At 40.5% G+C, this 14494-nt stretch overlaps 1 protein-coding gene across 6 annotated transcripts in view; it reads left to right on the forward strand.

Moving 5' to 3' along the window:
- The window catches only part of ADAMTSL1 (ADAMTS like 1), a 529495-nt gene that overhangs the window by 391012 nt on the left and 123989 nt on the right, over positions 1 to 14494 (forward strand). For all 6 annotated transcript variants that reach the window (XR_011020540.1, XR_011020539.1, XM_068234383.1 and 3 more), the window contains 2 exons: positions 11617 to 11829; positions 12886 to 13075. Coding sequence is in view for 4 of the 6 variants with exons in the window: in XM_068234383.1 (XP_068090484.1) it covers positions 11617 to 11829; positions 12886 to 13075 (403 nt within the window). In the remaining 2 variants the exon portion in view is untranslated. The remainder of the gene's footprint in view (positions 1 to 11616; positions 11830 to 12885; positions 13076 to 14494) is intronic.

A 14494-nucleotide genomic window follows, 5' to 3' on the forward strand; every position in this document is an offset into this window, starting at 1 on the left:
TAGTACACTATCGTTCTGAGCTAAATTACTTCAGTACCGCACACAGCGCAGCTAAGGAACTAACAGCAGTACGTGGAGTTCCTGATGACGGCCAGAGAGGGGGAAGTACTGACACTTCCTCCCTGCCCATCCTCGAGCTCTGCATTTCAGCAAAGCAGGGGGGGGGGGGGGTGTTAAAGGAGGAGGATTGTGCTGTGACTCTTATGTCACAGCACAGATTAAAAAAAAAGCCAACTTCCCAGACAGTAGACAACTTTGTAGACAGTAGCTCTGGCAGTTCATTTTGTAGGTAGTGGTGATGTAGAGGCTCTTGACCTGCTTATACAAAAAGTTTATACAAAAAATACAATGGGCTTTGCCTGTGAATATTCCACAGGACTCGAAAATCATTTGCACTTGAACTTGGACTTTAAATGATCAAACTATATATTACAAGCCAAATTGTATAGGGGTTGTACACGAAAACATGATTTCAATGCAGGAGAATGTACACAGACACATTATTTCAAAGCAGTTCAAGAAATGTCAGTGTAACCTGTGTAAGGATCCCTCCTGTAGCGTATTCTGTCTGTTGCAGTGGAGCTGCAAACGGACAGTTCTGGCTTATCTGCTTGCATTCGGTTGTGTATTTGCAATGGGTCTCATTGTCATTTTCAATCGCTCTGCAGTTCTGGGCAGCTCAGGATGCTGTCTTCATTCCACCAATTGCTTGTTGCAGCTGAGCTGCGGCCAGATAGCCCTGGATTTCCTGCATGCATGTTGTTACATAATTCTGCATGTATTTCTTATGGGAGTCCTTTGCATTCACAGCCAGCTAGCAAATGGTAATCAAACCAGCTCAGGATTCAGCTATGTGGAGATTCAGCTATGTGGAGATTTGCATCCCTGCATCCGTTGGCTGATGCCAGCATAACAGTCTGCCTCCCATTTCATACCCCGCTCGTAATAGTGGTCAGTACGCTGATATACTGGGCACCTTGTTACTCTGTATAGTTCTGATATTGTAGTTCTATTCAACCTTATTATTTGTGCTTTAGCTAGTGCTTGATAAATATATATGCAGACTTGCTAATATATATTTATCCGTTAGTTGAGCCGTTTGTTATTTTTCTTATTATTGTGTATTGCCTAGTTTCATGCTTGATGGACGTTCGCTGCATCCGCGGTGGATCAGTGAAGTACATTATGCAGATAGCTTGGATTCTGCCATCACCACGTTGGTGACTGGTAGTATTCCTGCTACTCTAGTTTCTAGGAACGTAACTATAGGCTGCAGTTGCTATTAGTTATGTTCTATCCTGCAGTCTTGCCTGGGTGGAGGTTTGCTGGTGACTGTTGTTAGTCTGCTTGCTCTGCTACTGTGGACGTGGCTGTGAGCTGCAGTTGCTACTAGTTACGCTCCAATCTATAGTCCTGTCTTGTACCTGTCTGAATGCTTGCTATCGCTAAGGCAGCACAGTGCGAACTAAGGCAGCGCAACATCGCACTGCACTGCCATTGTGTTTTATTTGTAGCGATATCGGAAGCCCAGAGCTGCAGTTGCTCTGGGCAGCCTGTGTAACCTCTTCCATTATCCAGCTCTTAGCCTTGTTGCGCTGGGTGGTCAGAAAGTATGACCCCCCAGCTTTACATTATGACGGGCCCAACACAAAATCACATGGAGGAGGCTTCTAACACCATGTGTTATGGTGCCCTGTCTTTTGAAAGATTTGATAGGCTTGACTGTGAAACAGCAAGCAAATTTGTGCCAGAATTGGTTAGATTCTTGTTAAATCCAAATTTTCAGGCTTCAGCATTTTTTACCTGGGCTGATCAGATAGTTTGCACTCTGTTTAAGATTTCAGCAAAGCTTGGTGTACAGAGGCGCCAGAGTAGAATAAAAATGTTTAAAAACCGTCTAAAAGAGGGGGATGTTCAGGTGGACTTACCTCCCTCGAAAATATAAAGCTCAATTGAGTCACAATACATCAATACAAAAAAATGCTTTATTCAACTTCACTTAGTGCAACGCATTTCACAAGTGTGGTCCCGCTTCATCAGAGGACAGAGGCGCTCACTTCTGCATTTAGACCCATTGAGTTATACTCCTGTTTGCCTGATGAAGCGGAACCACACCCACGAAACGTGTTGCACTAAGTGAAGTTGAATAAAAAAAAATTTTGTATTGATATATTGTGACTCAATTGAGTTTTATATTTTCAAGGGAGGTAAGTCCACCTGAACATCCCCCTCTTCTAGACGGTTTTTAAACATTTTTATTCTACTCTGGCGCCTCTGTACACCAAGCTTTGCTGAAATCTTAATTCCACCCTCGGTGGAGGAGTGCTACCCCGTTTCCTATCTACAGAGAGCGACATCTTAAAAACCTGAGTGGGGTCAGGTTCTAATACTCCCCACCTGCACTTGAAGTGGTTGCCTATGTTTAACCCATATTTGTGAGTATATCTAAGATTTTTTTGCTTTAAACCACAACCAACTTAACAATATTACACCATATTGGGCTCTCGATTTCTCTTTGTTCTTCCAAGCACACTCTGTTTAAGGGCAAGCTTTTTGATTGGGCAGTTGATGTTTTGAATCACACTTCTCTGAGAGAAAAGCCTTTAGAATTCATAGCTTTTGTGATCCATAACTGGTTAAGAATATCTCCATTACCATATCCTCTTAAAGTGGATCTGAGGTGAACATTTACTCATTGCATAATTGTGTTCCTTTCCTATTGTTTATAGGGCATTCCTCAAGCCAAATACTTTTTTGTTTATGTTTTAATACTCTAATTCCCAATAAACTAAATAAACCATGCCCACAGGTTTTAAGAGAGCCTTGGCAGTAGTAAGGGGTCATGGGAGCTCAGTCTGGGCAGGAGGAGGAGGAGGTGTTACTAGCCATTGATTTCAGAGGCAGAGGGGAGGAGGGGGGATAAGGTTTTTTTCACAGGCTTAGTGATCAAGATTCAGATAAGCCTGCCTCTGTGTAATGTTTACAAACAACATGGCTGCTGTCATTGTATCACAGGAAGAAATAATCATTTTCTATTAAAGCTGTTTGCAGCTATATTTGCTGTGTAAACTATCTAAACTTTAGATAAGATATATAGACAAGTTACTTGTTATAGTTAGTTTTTCATCTCGGATCCGCTTTAATGAACTCCTGATTGCTGATCAGATGTCTCTTCAGCAGTATTTAAAAGCAATCTGTATGCAGCAAAGTCTAAAGTCTTGCATAAAACTAAATGTAAATGTTCCAGAAAATGTTCACGACCAGCAGTGTTGTCCATAGTAACCGCACATCAGACCCATAATCAGACTCTGTCATTAGCAGGTAATCAAATTCAATTGTCATTCATGGGGGTCAAATGGACCTATGAAACTATCAATTAACTTTCCTTGCTAGCCAGGGAGAATAAAGATTTTTGTTTAAAATATTTGTCTGAATATTCCTATGAGGAAATATTAGAGTATTGAGCAAATCAAATAGTTTGTGCTGCAAGGAAAATTTGCATATTCTGCAGTTCAACACTTGTTACAAGTCCTAGACGTTCTTAAGAATAGGAAATACCCCAGTAATGATCCAGTTAATCGAGTTGATTCTCTGTCAGGAGTAAACTAAGCCAAGTCCACTCCAACTAGCTTCCTGCAGACTGGTCCAACTGGTAATTATGCCCAGAATAATTGTTTAGTTCCTGACAAGAATAAATGGGATCCGCCGTTTGAAAAATGGGAAATTGAAGCTTTGATTTATTTATTGGAGAATGATCGAAAAAATTTCAATGAATTTTACACTGCTAAGAGTAACATAATTTTGCGTGCATACATTGAGTCTGCTTTTTCTTTGATTGAAATGAATCTGTGTGTGCATGACTTTGTGATTCCGTTAATTGATGCATGGAATGAGATCTTGAATGATCGCTCTGGGAGTCAGTGTGAGCAACACTCAGTAACCAATGTCAATTCGGTCTTTCTGTTTCCCCTAGCAACGACATCACTTGCTAGCCTTGCTCCAGATGCACACCTTGCTTTTCTAACCCGTTATAATGGTGGCAATAAGTCTTTTTTAAATTTCTTGCAGAATTGCAAAATTTTGAATTCATGTTCTTTCTTCAGATCAGCTACAACATTTCATCAGTCCAGGTTTATTATCTTATACCTGCTTAATAGAAAGATGAGAACCTGGGCTGAGGAAGTTGCTGAGGCAAATGAGGAGGTTTTTGATGACCCCTGGAATTTGTTAAATTAAGCGCAAAACGTTTTGCGAAAAAATACAAATTCCTACTGATTTGTTTTCTGCATCCTGCAAACCATATGATCCAGCAGGCACCAATGGATGCACTGCATCAGTTCCTAAATTTCAGCAATCATGTTTGGTAGCCTTAGAACCCCAGCATCTGAGTTTTCCAACTTCACAGTTGAAGAACTGTGGTTCATATTCACAAATTCTGTGTTATGATACTTCTGTTTCCACACCTCGCTCTAGTTCCACAAATGGTTTAGAGTATCTGTTATGTGAACCTGAAATCACAGAATCATTGCCTTATGCAGAAAATGTTTCAGTAAATTCGCCCTGTACTATGAATTACTCAGTAGTTCTGTCCAGTGAAGCTGAGGTCGCAGAGTCTTATGCTTCACCCAGTACTTTGGATGCCTCAAGATCTCTAGCAGAGGACTCAGAGGCTCTACTTACTTCAGTTGGTGTTGCAGTAATATTCACCTGTTTAGCAGCTGTCTTAGAATTACAGTCCACTCTAGTAAAACTTGATGAATCTCTTTCCAGTGAAGCAGAAGCCATTGAAGCATTGTCCTCGTCAGCAAGTGTTTTGCATGTCTTGCCCTGTACACAGTCTGATTTGGCTAATGTTGTTGAATCCCTGTCTGATGTTGCAGCAGCCAGGGAACTCCAGCCCTGTCCTCTGAATGTTTCAGAAGTCTTGCCCTGTAACATGGATAATTCTGACTCTCTGGTAAAAATAACAGAAGTCTCAGAATTTCAGTCCTGTTTAGTGAGTGTTTCTGAAATCATGCCTAGTATCTTAGAAAATTCTGGTTCTCTGTCCAGTGTGGCAGAGGTTCCAGAGTCCCCTTCCTGTCCAGTGAGTTTCTCAGTCTTGTCCAGTTCAGTGGGGGTTGCTGCAATACTGACTTGTTTGGCAGCTCTTTTGGAGCTCCAATCCAGTGTAGTTGGCGATGAGTCTCGGGCCAGTTCAGAGGAAGTTGTGGAGTCTCAATCTAATTCAGTGCATATACATAAGAAGATTTGTCCTGTCCTGTTAATTCCCCTGAACATGACTTGTTAATAACCTTGGTGGAATCAGTGACCCCTAAGTCTGATTCTGTATTCTCTAGTGAGAGTCCAGTTGCTGTAGTCTAGTCATGATGATTTTCTGCCCAGTCCTGGTTTCGGTCCTATTGTGACTGATTCTGAGGTCCGCAGTTCCTTGACGTGCCCAGAAGTTTATCTTGTACAGTGTGCCCAGATGTGCTCTGTGTGCCAGAATGCCCAAGTGTGTCTTGTGTGTCAGCGTACTCAGATGCTTCCTTAGTGGTGATATGTTCTGATTTTGCCAGTCTTCCTGCATGCCCAGAGATGGTTATGGTCCCTGAAAGCCCTGATCTCAATGTTTGTCCTTGTAACCCTGACTCTGGAATTGCCCTAGGTTCCATAGGGGTTCTTGATAGTTCTCCATGTGAGCCTCAAGGGCGTTCTAACCTCTTGGGATCTCTATGGAGCTTCAAAGTGTTCTGGGAGATTTCTGAGGAAACTTGTCCTGGTGTCTTGGACTGGTTCAACAGTGGGTACTGTGTTGGAAAGGACAGTTCTGGTGGGCATTGCATTAAAAGGTTTGGCATTTTTGGACAGTCCCTGGAAGGTGGTGGGTATCACTCAGAGAGTTTCAGGGGGCTTTTTTCTGAAAATCACAGTTCTGATGGGTATTACACTGGGGCTTGTAGTACTAATGGGCATGGTTCTAGAGGTTCTGGTTCCGATTGGTTCAGTCTTGGTGTGCCTGATTCTGGAATTTGGTCTTGTCGAGCTGTCCCGACCTTCATGAGTTATCAGTCAGATCAGTTTGCTGGACTTTCTACATCTGATTTTCTGGTTTGGGTGGTTCAGAAGAATTATGCATATATATTTAAAAAAATATTTTCAACTTTCATTCGATTCGATCATTTAGATCGAATAAATGGGAAAATTTAACGTTTTTATTGTATTATGTATGGGCACCATAAGAGTGATGAAACATTTTCTAGAACAGAAAAAGGTGTCCAGTTGAAGTTAGCTCACTTTTTTCTTTGCATATTATTCTCATTTATGTCTTTTTGATATGAGACAGATTGTGATTCTATATACAAATAATATACAGTATATGTGTTTGCATATGCAGGAAAGCATAAAGCATAATTTGTAAATATGACACCAGCCTTGGTGAAGATATTATTTTCTTAGCGCTATGGCTCATGCTGATTAGTTAGCCAATAACTGCTGCTGTGTGTTCAGGCAGCAATCTTTTACAAACACACTATGATGCTTTCCTTTAGCCAAGCTTGATTCCACCAATTCTTTCTAAACATTCATTTTATCTATAATCTGGCTTTGCTCCAGAGAGACTTAACTAGATTCCCTTCAATTGTAACAAATCTCTAAAGTTGATGTAAATTGCATACATCTGTCAGTTACACCCTGGCATCAGTTAAAGGCCATGTCTCAGAGGTCCTGTGATGACTATACTGTATGTATTATCTAGTGACCAGAAACTTCCATTCCTGTTAATATGTAGGCTGTGTTTTTAGTAAATATTCCCTTACTCTCAAAGCGCTGGCTTTGACTTCATCCAATGCACACAGGGCTGAGAGGCCATTCCACATGCAACTGATATTTGAGTTTAAAGTACCAGATATTGAAAAAATGAATTATCAGCCGTTTTATCTAACAATAAAATAATTGCATTTAAGTACCTAGATTCCTTCTCCTGACACAACTGTGTTTGGTGTCTTGCACGTTGTTTTCAGAGAGGCCAAGAGGAAATTGAAGTTGGTCTCCTTAGAGAATATTTTTTTGCTAGTGTTGGCTTGAGGGAAGTTGTACTAGGTCCCTGTGATGCTGCTACTGCTGATGTCTGTGGTCCTATAGAGAAATCTCCTTTCCTGTTCTGTCTTTTTAAAATTAGGGCTGTTAAATAAGTCAAAGTCAAATTTGCACTGACATTTTTCATTTCAATAAACACTCAACAAAATGAGTGTTTGTTTATTTTAATGTGCAGCACTGCTTGCGGCAACTGCGCTAATCACTGAGAACACTGTTTATTTCAATGTTTGAATAAATTAGGATAGATGATGGCTTTATGCTATCTCCAGGGCAATGCTGATTGGTCAACCAACACTGTTTGTATCCCTGGGCTGGGCCCAGGGATTGGCCAGATTGATTGATCTGTATCTCTAACTTCACAGTATGTACAGTCTATCAGAGGTTTGTCATTGGAGTATAAAGCTTCCATGGCAGTGACTAGGAACAAATGCCTGTAATGGTCCTGCTGTTGGTGGCCACCAAAATAGTGTTACACAACTGGATCTCAGGGATCTTATTCATAGTCCATTCTCCCCATTATACAAGAAAACCTTTTTCTTTTTGTCTGTCTGCCTTTCCCCTGTCATAGACAGTTTTTTAAATCCGTGTTCTAGGCAGAATTAAAATATATTTTCAAATTTTTCTGAGGTATATTAAGTTACAATATAGGTTGTGGCTAGAACTTGCCTCTTTGATGATCTTTTTAGGGTCCCCTTCTACAACAATTTACCACTCCCAACTGTCTTCAAAGAGCCCTCATACTTGCCTATATCTGCACACAAACATCTCCAGCCAGACTCACAATGGTTTCAAGAGGCATAGCAGTGGTGTGATTTCATGCTCTGTCTTCTGGGAGAGGGACATTGTGCATGCACAGCTCTACCTCTCTGCTTCACTGTACTATAGGGGGAAGTGTCTACTAACTGTTTGCTGTAGGAGAGGGCTTGGCCATGTACTGAAGTGTTGTGGGTGCATTGTGGGGGGCGGTTTTTGAAGCAAACAGGGCTGGCCTGCTATTCAGCCTTCCTCCAATGTTAAACAGTAGAGGGAGGTGCGTCCTGGGGATGCTGGTTGGCATCTGAACAACATAAGACTCAGAGAATGGTGCTTGGACAGTAGCAAAGTCCTCTCATAGAGAGTGTTATAAACTATATGTTTCTCTCTGCACCAGCAACTTCTTAGAGTTGCACCTCACAGACTGTGAGATAACTTGACTCTCAACACAGCAAGCATTATTGGAGATAAGTACAAGGAGTTTATTCAATACACAGATATACAGATACAGTTCGTCATATCTTAGCGAAGCAGATTCTTGCGTTGCGTTACAGCTTCGTGATTACCTTCCTGTTGAAGGTAATCAGGTCATCTTCTTTCTATTCTAAATTACTTCTAAACTAAGTATATACAGCCTACATTATATCAGCTTACAGAAATAAAGGAAAATAATTAGGGGTTCCAGTCAGCAGATAGAGAGCATGAAAGTAAGAAAAGGAATGCGTTCCGTTGGCCCATCCGGCCCTTTAATACTGACTAGGAAAGCGTTAAATGTGACCTCATCTTAGCCATCCCCCAAAACCGACTATTGGCTCAGACCCCTCGTGGTGTCATAATACCCACCTACTCGATTAATATTCTATGATCCCTTTCACTTACATACAGGAATGTTCTCTGTTTACTAAACATTGGCCTCTGTTTTCCCCTTTGCAGTCTGAAAGTTCGTACATTTGAACAGATAGTGTCCCTGTCCTTCGGACGAGGACAATCTGCTTCTGGTAAAAGTCTTAATAATTTCTCTCCGAGAAATTATGCTTAAAGAGACCCTGTGCAAATCAAGCCTTTCAACTAACTCAGTTCAAATAACTGAGGCCTACATATAATACTTAAAGAGAATCTGTATTGTTAAAATCGCACAAAAGTAAACATACCAGTGCGTTAGGGGACATCTTCTATTACCCTCTGTCACAATTTCGCCGCTCTCCGCCGCATTAAAAGTGGTTAAAAACAGTTTTAAAAAGTTTGTTTATAAACAAACAAAATGGCCACCAGAACCGGAAGTAGGTTGATGTACAGTATGTCCACACATAGAAAATACATCCATACACAAGCAGGCTGTATACACCCTTCCTTTTGAATCTCAAGAAATCATTGTGTGTTTCTTTCCCCCTGCATCTCTCATGCACTGAAGTTTCAGACTGCTCTTTTCTTCCTGCAAACAGCTTTGCCTTTGTCTGTAATTCCTCAGTATGTGAAAGCCCAGCCAGCTCAGAGGACGATTTATCCAGCTTGTAAAAGATAAGAGAGAAGAGAGAAGCTGCTCTAATCTAAATCATACACAGGCAGTGTGCACAGAGGGGCCTGGAAGGGGGAGTTCATAGCAGAACCACAACACTGAAGAACTTGGCAGCCTTCCAGACACAGGCCGACAAGTCTGACAGGGGAAAGATACATTGATTTATTACAGAGACTGTCATAGCAGAAAGTGCTGCAGTAAGCCAGAACAGATTAGAATAGCCTTTGGAACTTGTAGGATGATAAAAAACAGGATGCAATTTTTGTTACGGAGTCTCTTTAAATTATAACAGAGAGGATTATGTTAGCACATTATTTAAGGTAATGTGAGGGGATGTGGGGTGCTCAGAGGCACTTCATTCTATTGTGGGTTTGAGGTTGGCAGAAAAAAATATCTTCTTGAATTATACCTTAAACCTAGTTTAAAGTTATGTTGCAAAAGCCTGTTGGCATGTTTATATGATTGTTCTTCTTATGCATGTAATTGACACGCCTTAGCAATGTATGCTAGAGCACAAAACATACATGGCAATTTGTAAATAATGGATGATCATAATAATAATGTAAGGTGGAAGTGTAGTAAAGATCACTAAATATAGCAACACAAAGCTATGAAACTGTTTATCGGTATAATTTAATATTGATAAGAGGATGTGGACTTCCTTGTTTCACCATAATTCTGGTGAAAATATCACATTTTTTGTACAATTGAGAATATTTGCAAAAACTATATGGGTATGAGAAAACTTATTTTCACCAAATGCATTGACATCTATGGGCATGAGAAAAAAACACATTTTCTCACAGATGAGTATATGTGTGAAAATGTATGGCTAAACATGGGAAAACACATTTTCACCAAATGCATTGACGTCAATGGGCATTTTCAAGAAAGTTCTTATTTTCACGGTGTACAGCAATTGGCTGGATGGCACACATAGAGGAGGGGGGGGAGTAGCACAGGAGTAAAAAAAAGGGGGCACAGGATGCATATAGGAGGCACAAGAAGGGACACAGTAAAAGTTAAATGCACTTGTTACAGCTTGCATACAAATTCAACTTTAAAACAAACCTACAGTCCCTACCTTATTCATAACCTGGCAACTGCTTGTACTGTATCTTGCAAATATCCATTATATTTTTACAAAAATGTTGTTCCAGGCGAAAATGCTAATTTTAATGCAAACTGGTTTTGCCAACAATTCAAGCTCATCCCTATGAATGAACAATACAAAAGGAAAATACAACACAATTCTTCCACCTCTGCAAAATGGCTGAGCAACAATGAAAGTGTCCCTAGAGAACACGAGAGGAGAGCCCTGGAGGGGAGAGCCAGTGCCTTGAATTAGGAGTTTCAATGGGGCATACTAGATGTATTTAACAACTTGTCTGTTATCACAAATAAATATTAAAAATATGTACCGCTATTGTCTCAATGGAGATGATTAAACAAGGTATTACATTAATCAGTTAAAAAAAATGCATAATTACAAAATGTCTGTAATAGTGAGATCATGAACACTCCACAGACATACAAATTAAGAGTAGGATCTACGGTATATTTGACTGTAGATAAAGCTTAGTTAAAGAGGCACCGTAGTGACATATAGTAGAAGGCAGTAAATTATTCAGGATACCCACTTTTACAGTAATTTTCCTGGTTTTACAGTCAAAAATACTTCCTATATCTACATGTTGTGGTACATTGGTATGTACCCCCAGCCTCCCAGTGATGGTTGCCTAGGCTGTTTAGCTATGAGTAATTCTCCTGGCTTCAGTAAGCTCAGTAAACAAACATTCCACACAGCTGCATGTGACAGGACAAAAAACGTGGCCACCTGTGATAAATTTCAGAATGTAAATCAGGAAGAGGAAAGATTTTACAATGGACACACACTGACTAAATCATTACAAATGAAGATTGTAAAAAATAAGCCGTTTTATTCATTACAATTATTTTCACTATAACGCTATAATAAAATCATTTGGACATCAAGAGATTGGTGCTATATCATGTTGTCATTACAAATACAAACATACTGCATCTGTAAAAAGGGAAATCATGAGACAGCTTAAAATAAAATAAAAGAAATATGGTACACTGTACATATACACTGGAAGGAAAGACAGCAGAAATCAGTATTGCTAGTCAGACAGATGGAACCTTAAAATAAGACTGTCTTATGATTAAATATTCATGTGGGCCCACTAATTCTTTCTTCCCAAACTGACCTTTTATTAACCCCATGTTCTTCATTTGTATAACAGGATGTCCTATGAGAGGTGAGCTCATCCCCATCATCTCTTGGTTTCATGAAAGTCGACCACTGAACCATGAAGGGTGGCCTTCATATGAAATTATAGAAAGTGGACAGATTCTAAGACTACATAACATGAGTAAAAATGATCTTGGAGAATACAGCTGCACCGTAAACAATCCATCCGATTCACTTAGGCAAAGAGCTTTTCTTTCAGTTCAAGGTAAGTAGATGCTTTCATTGTACAAGCAAGTATATAGCAAACTGCAAAGCCACAAGAGGTCATGACCAGATATTTAGTTTAGTTTTATGTATACTGGAAAGGGGTTAGAATCGTTTAGCAAGTTGTATTGCAGTTTGTTTCCTCACATGATTATGGCCCATGCCAATTGATCCATATCTGACTAGAATTCAATCAGATAGTGATCAATTCCTACCCAGCAAACTCAATTTTGATAGATTTTAGCAGAAGTTTGTCATGGACTGATAGACCCCCAAACATTGTACTGCTTCATGTGTTGGGCCATCAATTGCCTACCGCTGCTGCCCTGCCCCCATCACACAGAGATTTTTCAGATTCTTTAAGATAAACCGCACAAAATTGATCAAAAGTCAATCTGTTGGATATGTTGAAGCAATGAATTGCTGGCAAATGTTTTTAAAGTCATCGAGTCTGCCAGAAGTTGATCAGAAAAATTGTTGTGTGTATGGCCATCTTAAATCACCATTGTTCTCTATGACTATGATGTAGTAATTGCTCTGTCATACAGCCCCTATGTTACCACCTGCTCTGTGCTTACAAATATAAACCTTACTCCAGAGCAGTGTGTATGTATGCATGCACAGTGCATGAATGCTAAATGTATTTACAGTGTAGCCCCTACCCTACCAAGCCTTATTAACTCCTTTATCCACCATGCAAAATGGACAGACGGTAGGGCAAAGTATGGGGTTCTGCCTTCTGGCAAATACTAGCCTACTAGTTATCTACTATTGGGGTTGGGTACCATGCAACTGGAGGCTGCAAATCCTCCTTGGCACCTGCAGCGCACACTTGTCCAAATATTAAGGACTAGGGACTCTCCCCCTCTATTGGTTAGATCGCTGAGAGGGGTTTGTGGTGCCATCATTTATCATTAATTTATCAAGTCAGCTAAAACATTTTAGTTATAAAAAGATGATCGTAGCTCTCACCTAGAGATTAACAAGAACGGTAGATTATAGTGTACATATTGAAACTGGATGTCTTTTTTTAACATGGTTTTCTCTCTTGCTGCAGAGCCCTCAGACTACCAGTGGTCAGTAACTGGTCTCCTACCATGCACAGCATCATGTGGTTACAGAGGTATGCAACAACCACGAGTCAAATGTGTCCTCAATAAACAGGAAGTTAATACATCTCACTGCCTAGACAAACCCAAGCCTTTGATAAAGCCTGTGGCCTGTAACAGAAGAGACTGTCCACCAAGGTGTGTATTACACTTCATATATATATATATATATATATATATATATATATATATATGTACCGTATGTATGTATATATGTGTGTGTGTGTTTTACTTATTGCATAATTGAAGAAGTGTAGTCTAAGCATATTTCCAAGTACTGATGGAAACATATAGTTTAGTTTTCATTGTGTGTGTGTGTGTGTGTGTGTGTGTGTGTGTGTGTGTGTGTGTGGGGAAGGGAGGGGGGATGCACAGCAGTTTCGTAAATGCCTATCGATAGTGCAGTGTGGTAGTGTATACCATTCTTGCCTTGCAGTGTTGGAGTAACAAGTCTGAGTTTTGGTCGGGACAGTATCTGCATTGAGTTTGTATACTTATACAATTTTTTTATTATTGTTATTATAATTCATGTTTATTTATATAACTCTGACATCTTCCTGCAGCATTTTGCAAATTACATAATGATGTCACTAATTGTCCCTCAGAGGAGCTTACAATCTTATTCCTTGCATTGTCATAGCCTATTGCCCCTATCGTCATCTAATGGCCCATATATACGTTAGATTGATGTATCTTGATGAGGATCGGGACACGATCCCTCGGGTAACATTACTGGGCCAAGGCTGTATGGACCTGCAGCCAGTTTACAGGATAACGACGCGTTCTGTTGCAGGCGGGTGGCAGGCCAACAGGGAAGGGCAGATGTGGGGGAAATCGTAAGAAGAAAGCTATCAGCTGTTGCTCGGCTGAGTTTATCCACCCAATAGATGGCTGGCTGGGAGGTGGTTGCAGGTCGAGGGCAGCTGTACACAGACTGGATTATCGGAAGAGGTGGACATTATCGGTCGCTTCAGCCAACCTTAATCCACAGTCTTTGTGTGTACGTGCCTTAAAGAGAACCAGAGACGAAGCATGCTCATGTATTTTACCATATATATCAATGGGAACATGACAGTAAACACATACTCTGCTCTTGGTTTCATTCTTCTCTGCTAAATCTGCCTATCATCAGCCCTGAGAAGAAGCCCAAGTCTGCCCCATTGTGGCTCTGCTTTCCTGCTATTTATCCAAGCAGAGCCACAAGGGGGCAGGCTTGGGCTTGAAAAGACATCACAGAAGACTGACTCAGCTATAATCATTCCAGGAAAAGCTAGACTGAATGCTCAGTCGGGGATTCTTCTCAGGGCTGATAGGCAGATTTAGCAGAAAAGAATGAAACAAAGAGCAGAGCAGGTATTTACTGTCATGTTCCCATTGATATATATGGTAAAATACATGAGGGTGCTTCTTCTCTGGTTCCCTTTAACCTCCTTAGCGGTAACCCCGAGCTGAGCTTGGGGTAAGCCACCGTGGAGGATTGCTCAGGCCCCGCTGGGCCGATTTGCATAATTTTTTTTTTTTATACACGCAGCTAGCACTTTGCTAGCTGCGTGTAAC

Source organism: Hyperolius riggenbachi, chromosome 1, assembly GCF_040937935.1.
Source record: "Hyperolius riggenbachi isolate aHypRig1 chromosome 1, aHypRig1.pri, whole genome shotgun sequence".
NCBI classification, from domain to species: Eukaryota; Metazoa; Chordata; class Amphibia; order Anura; family Hyperoliidae; genus Hyperolius; species Hyperolius riggenbachi.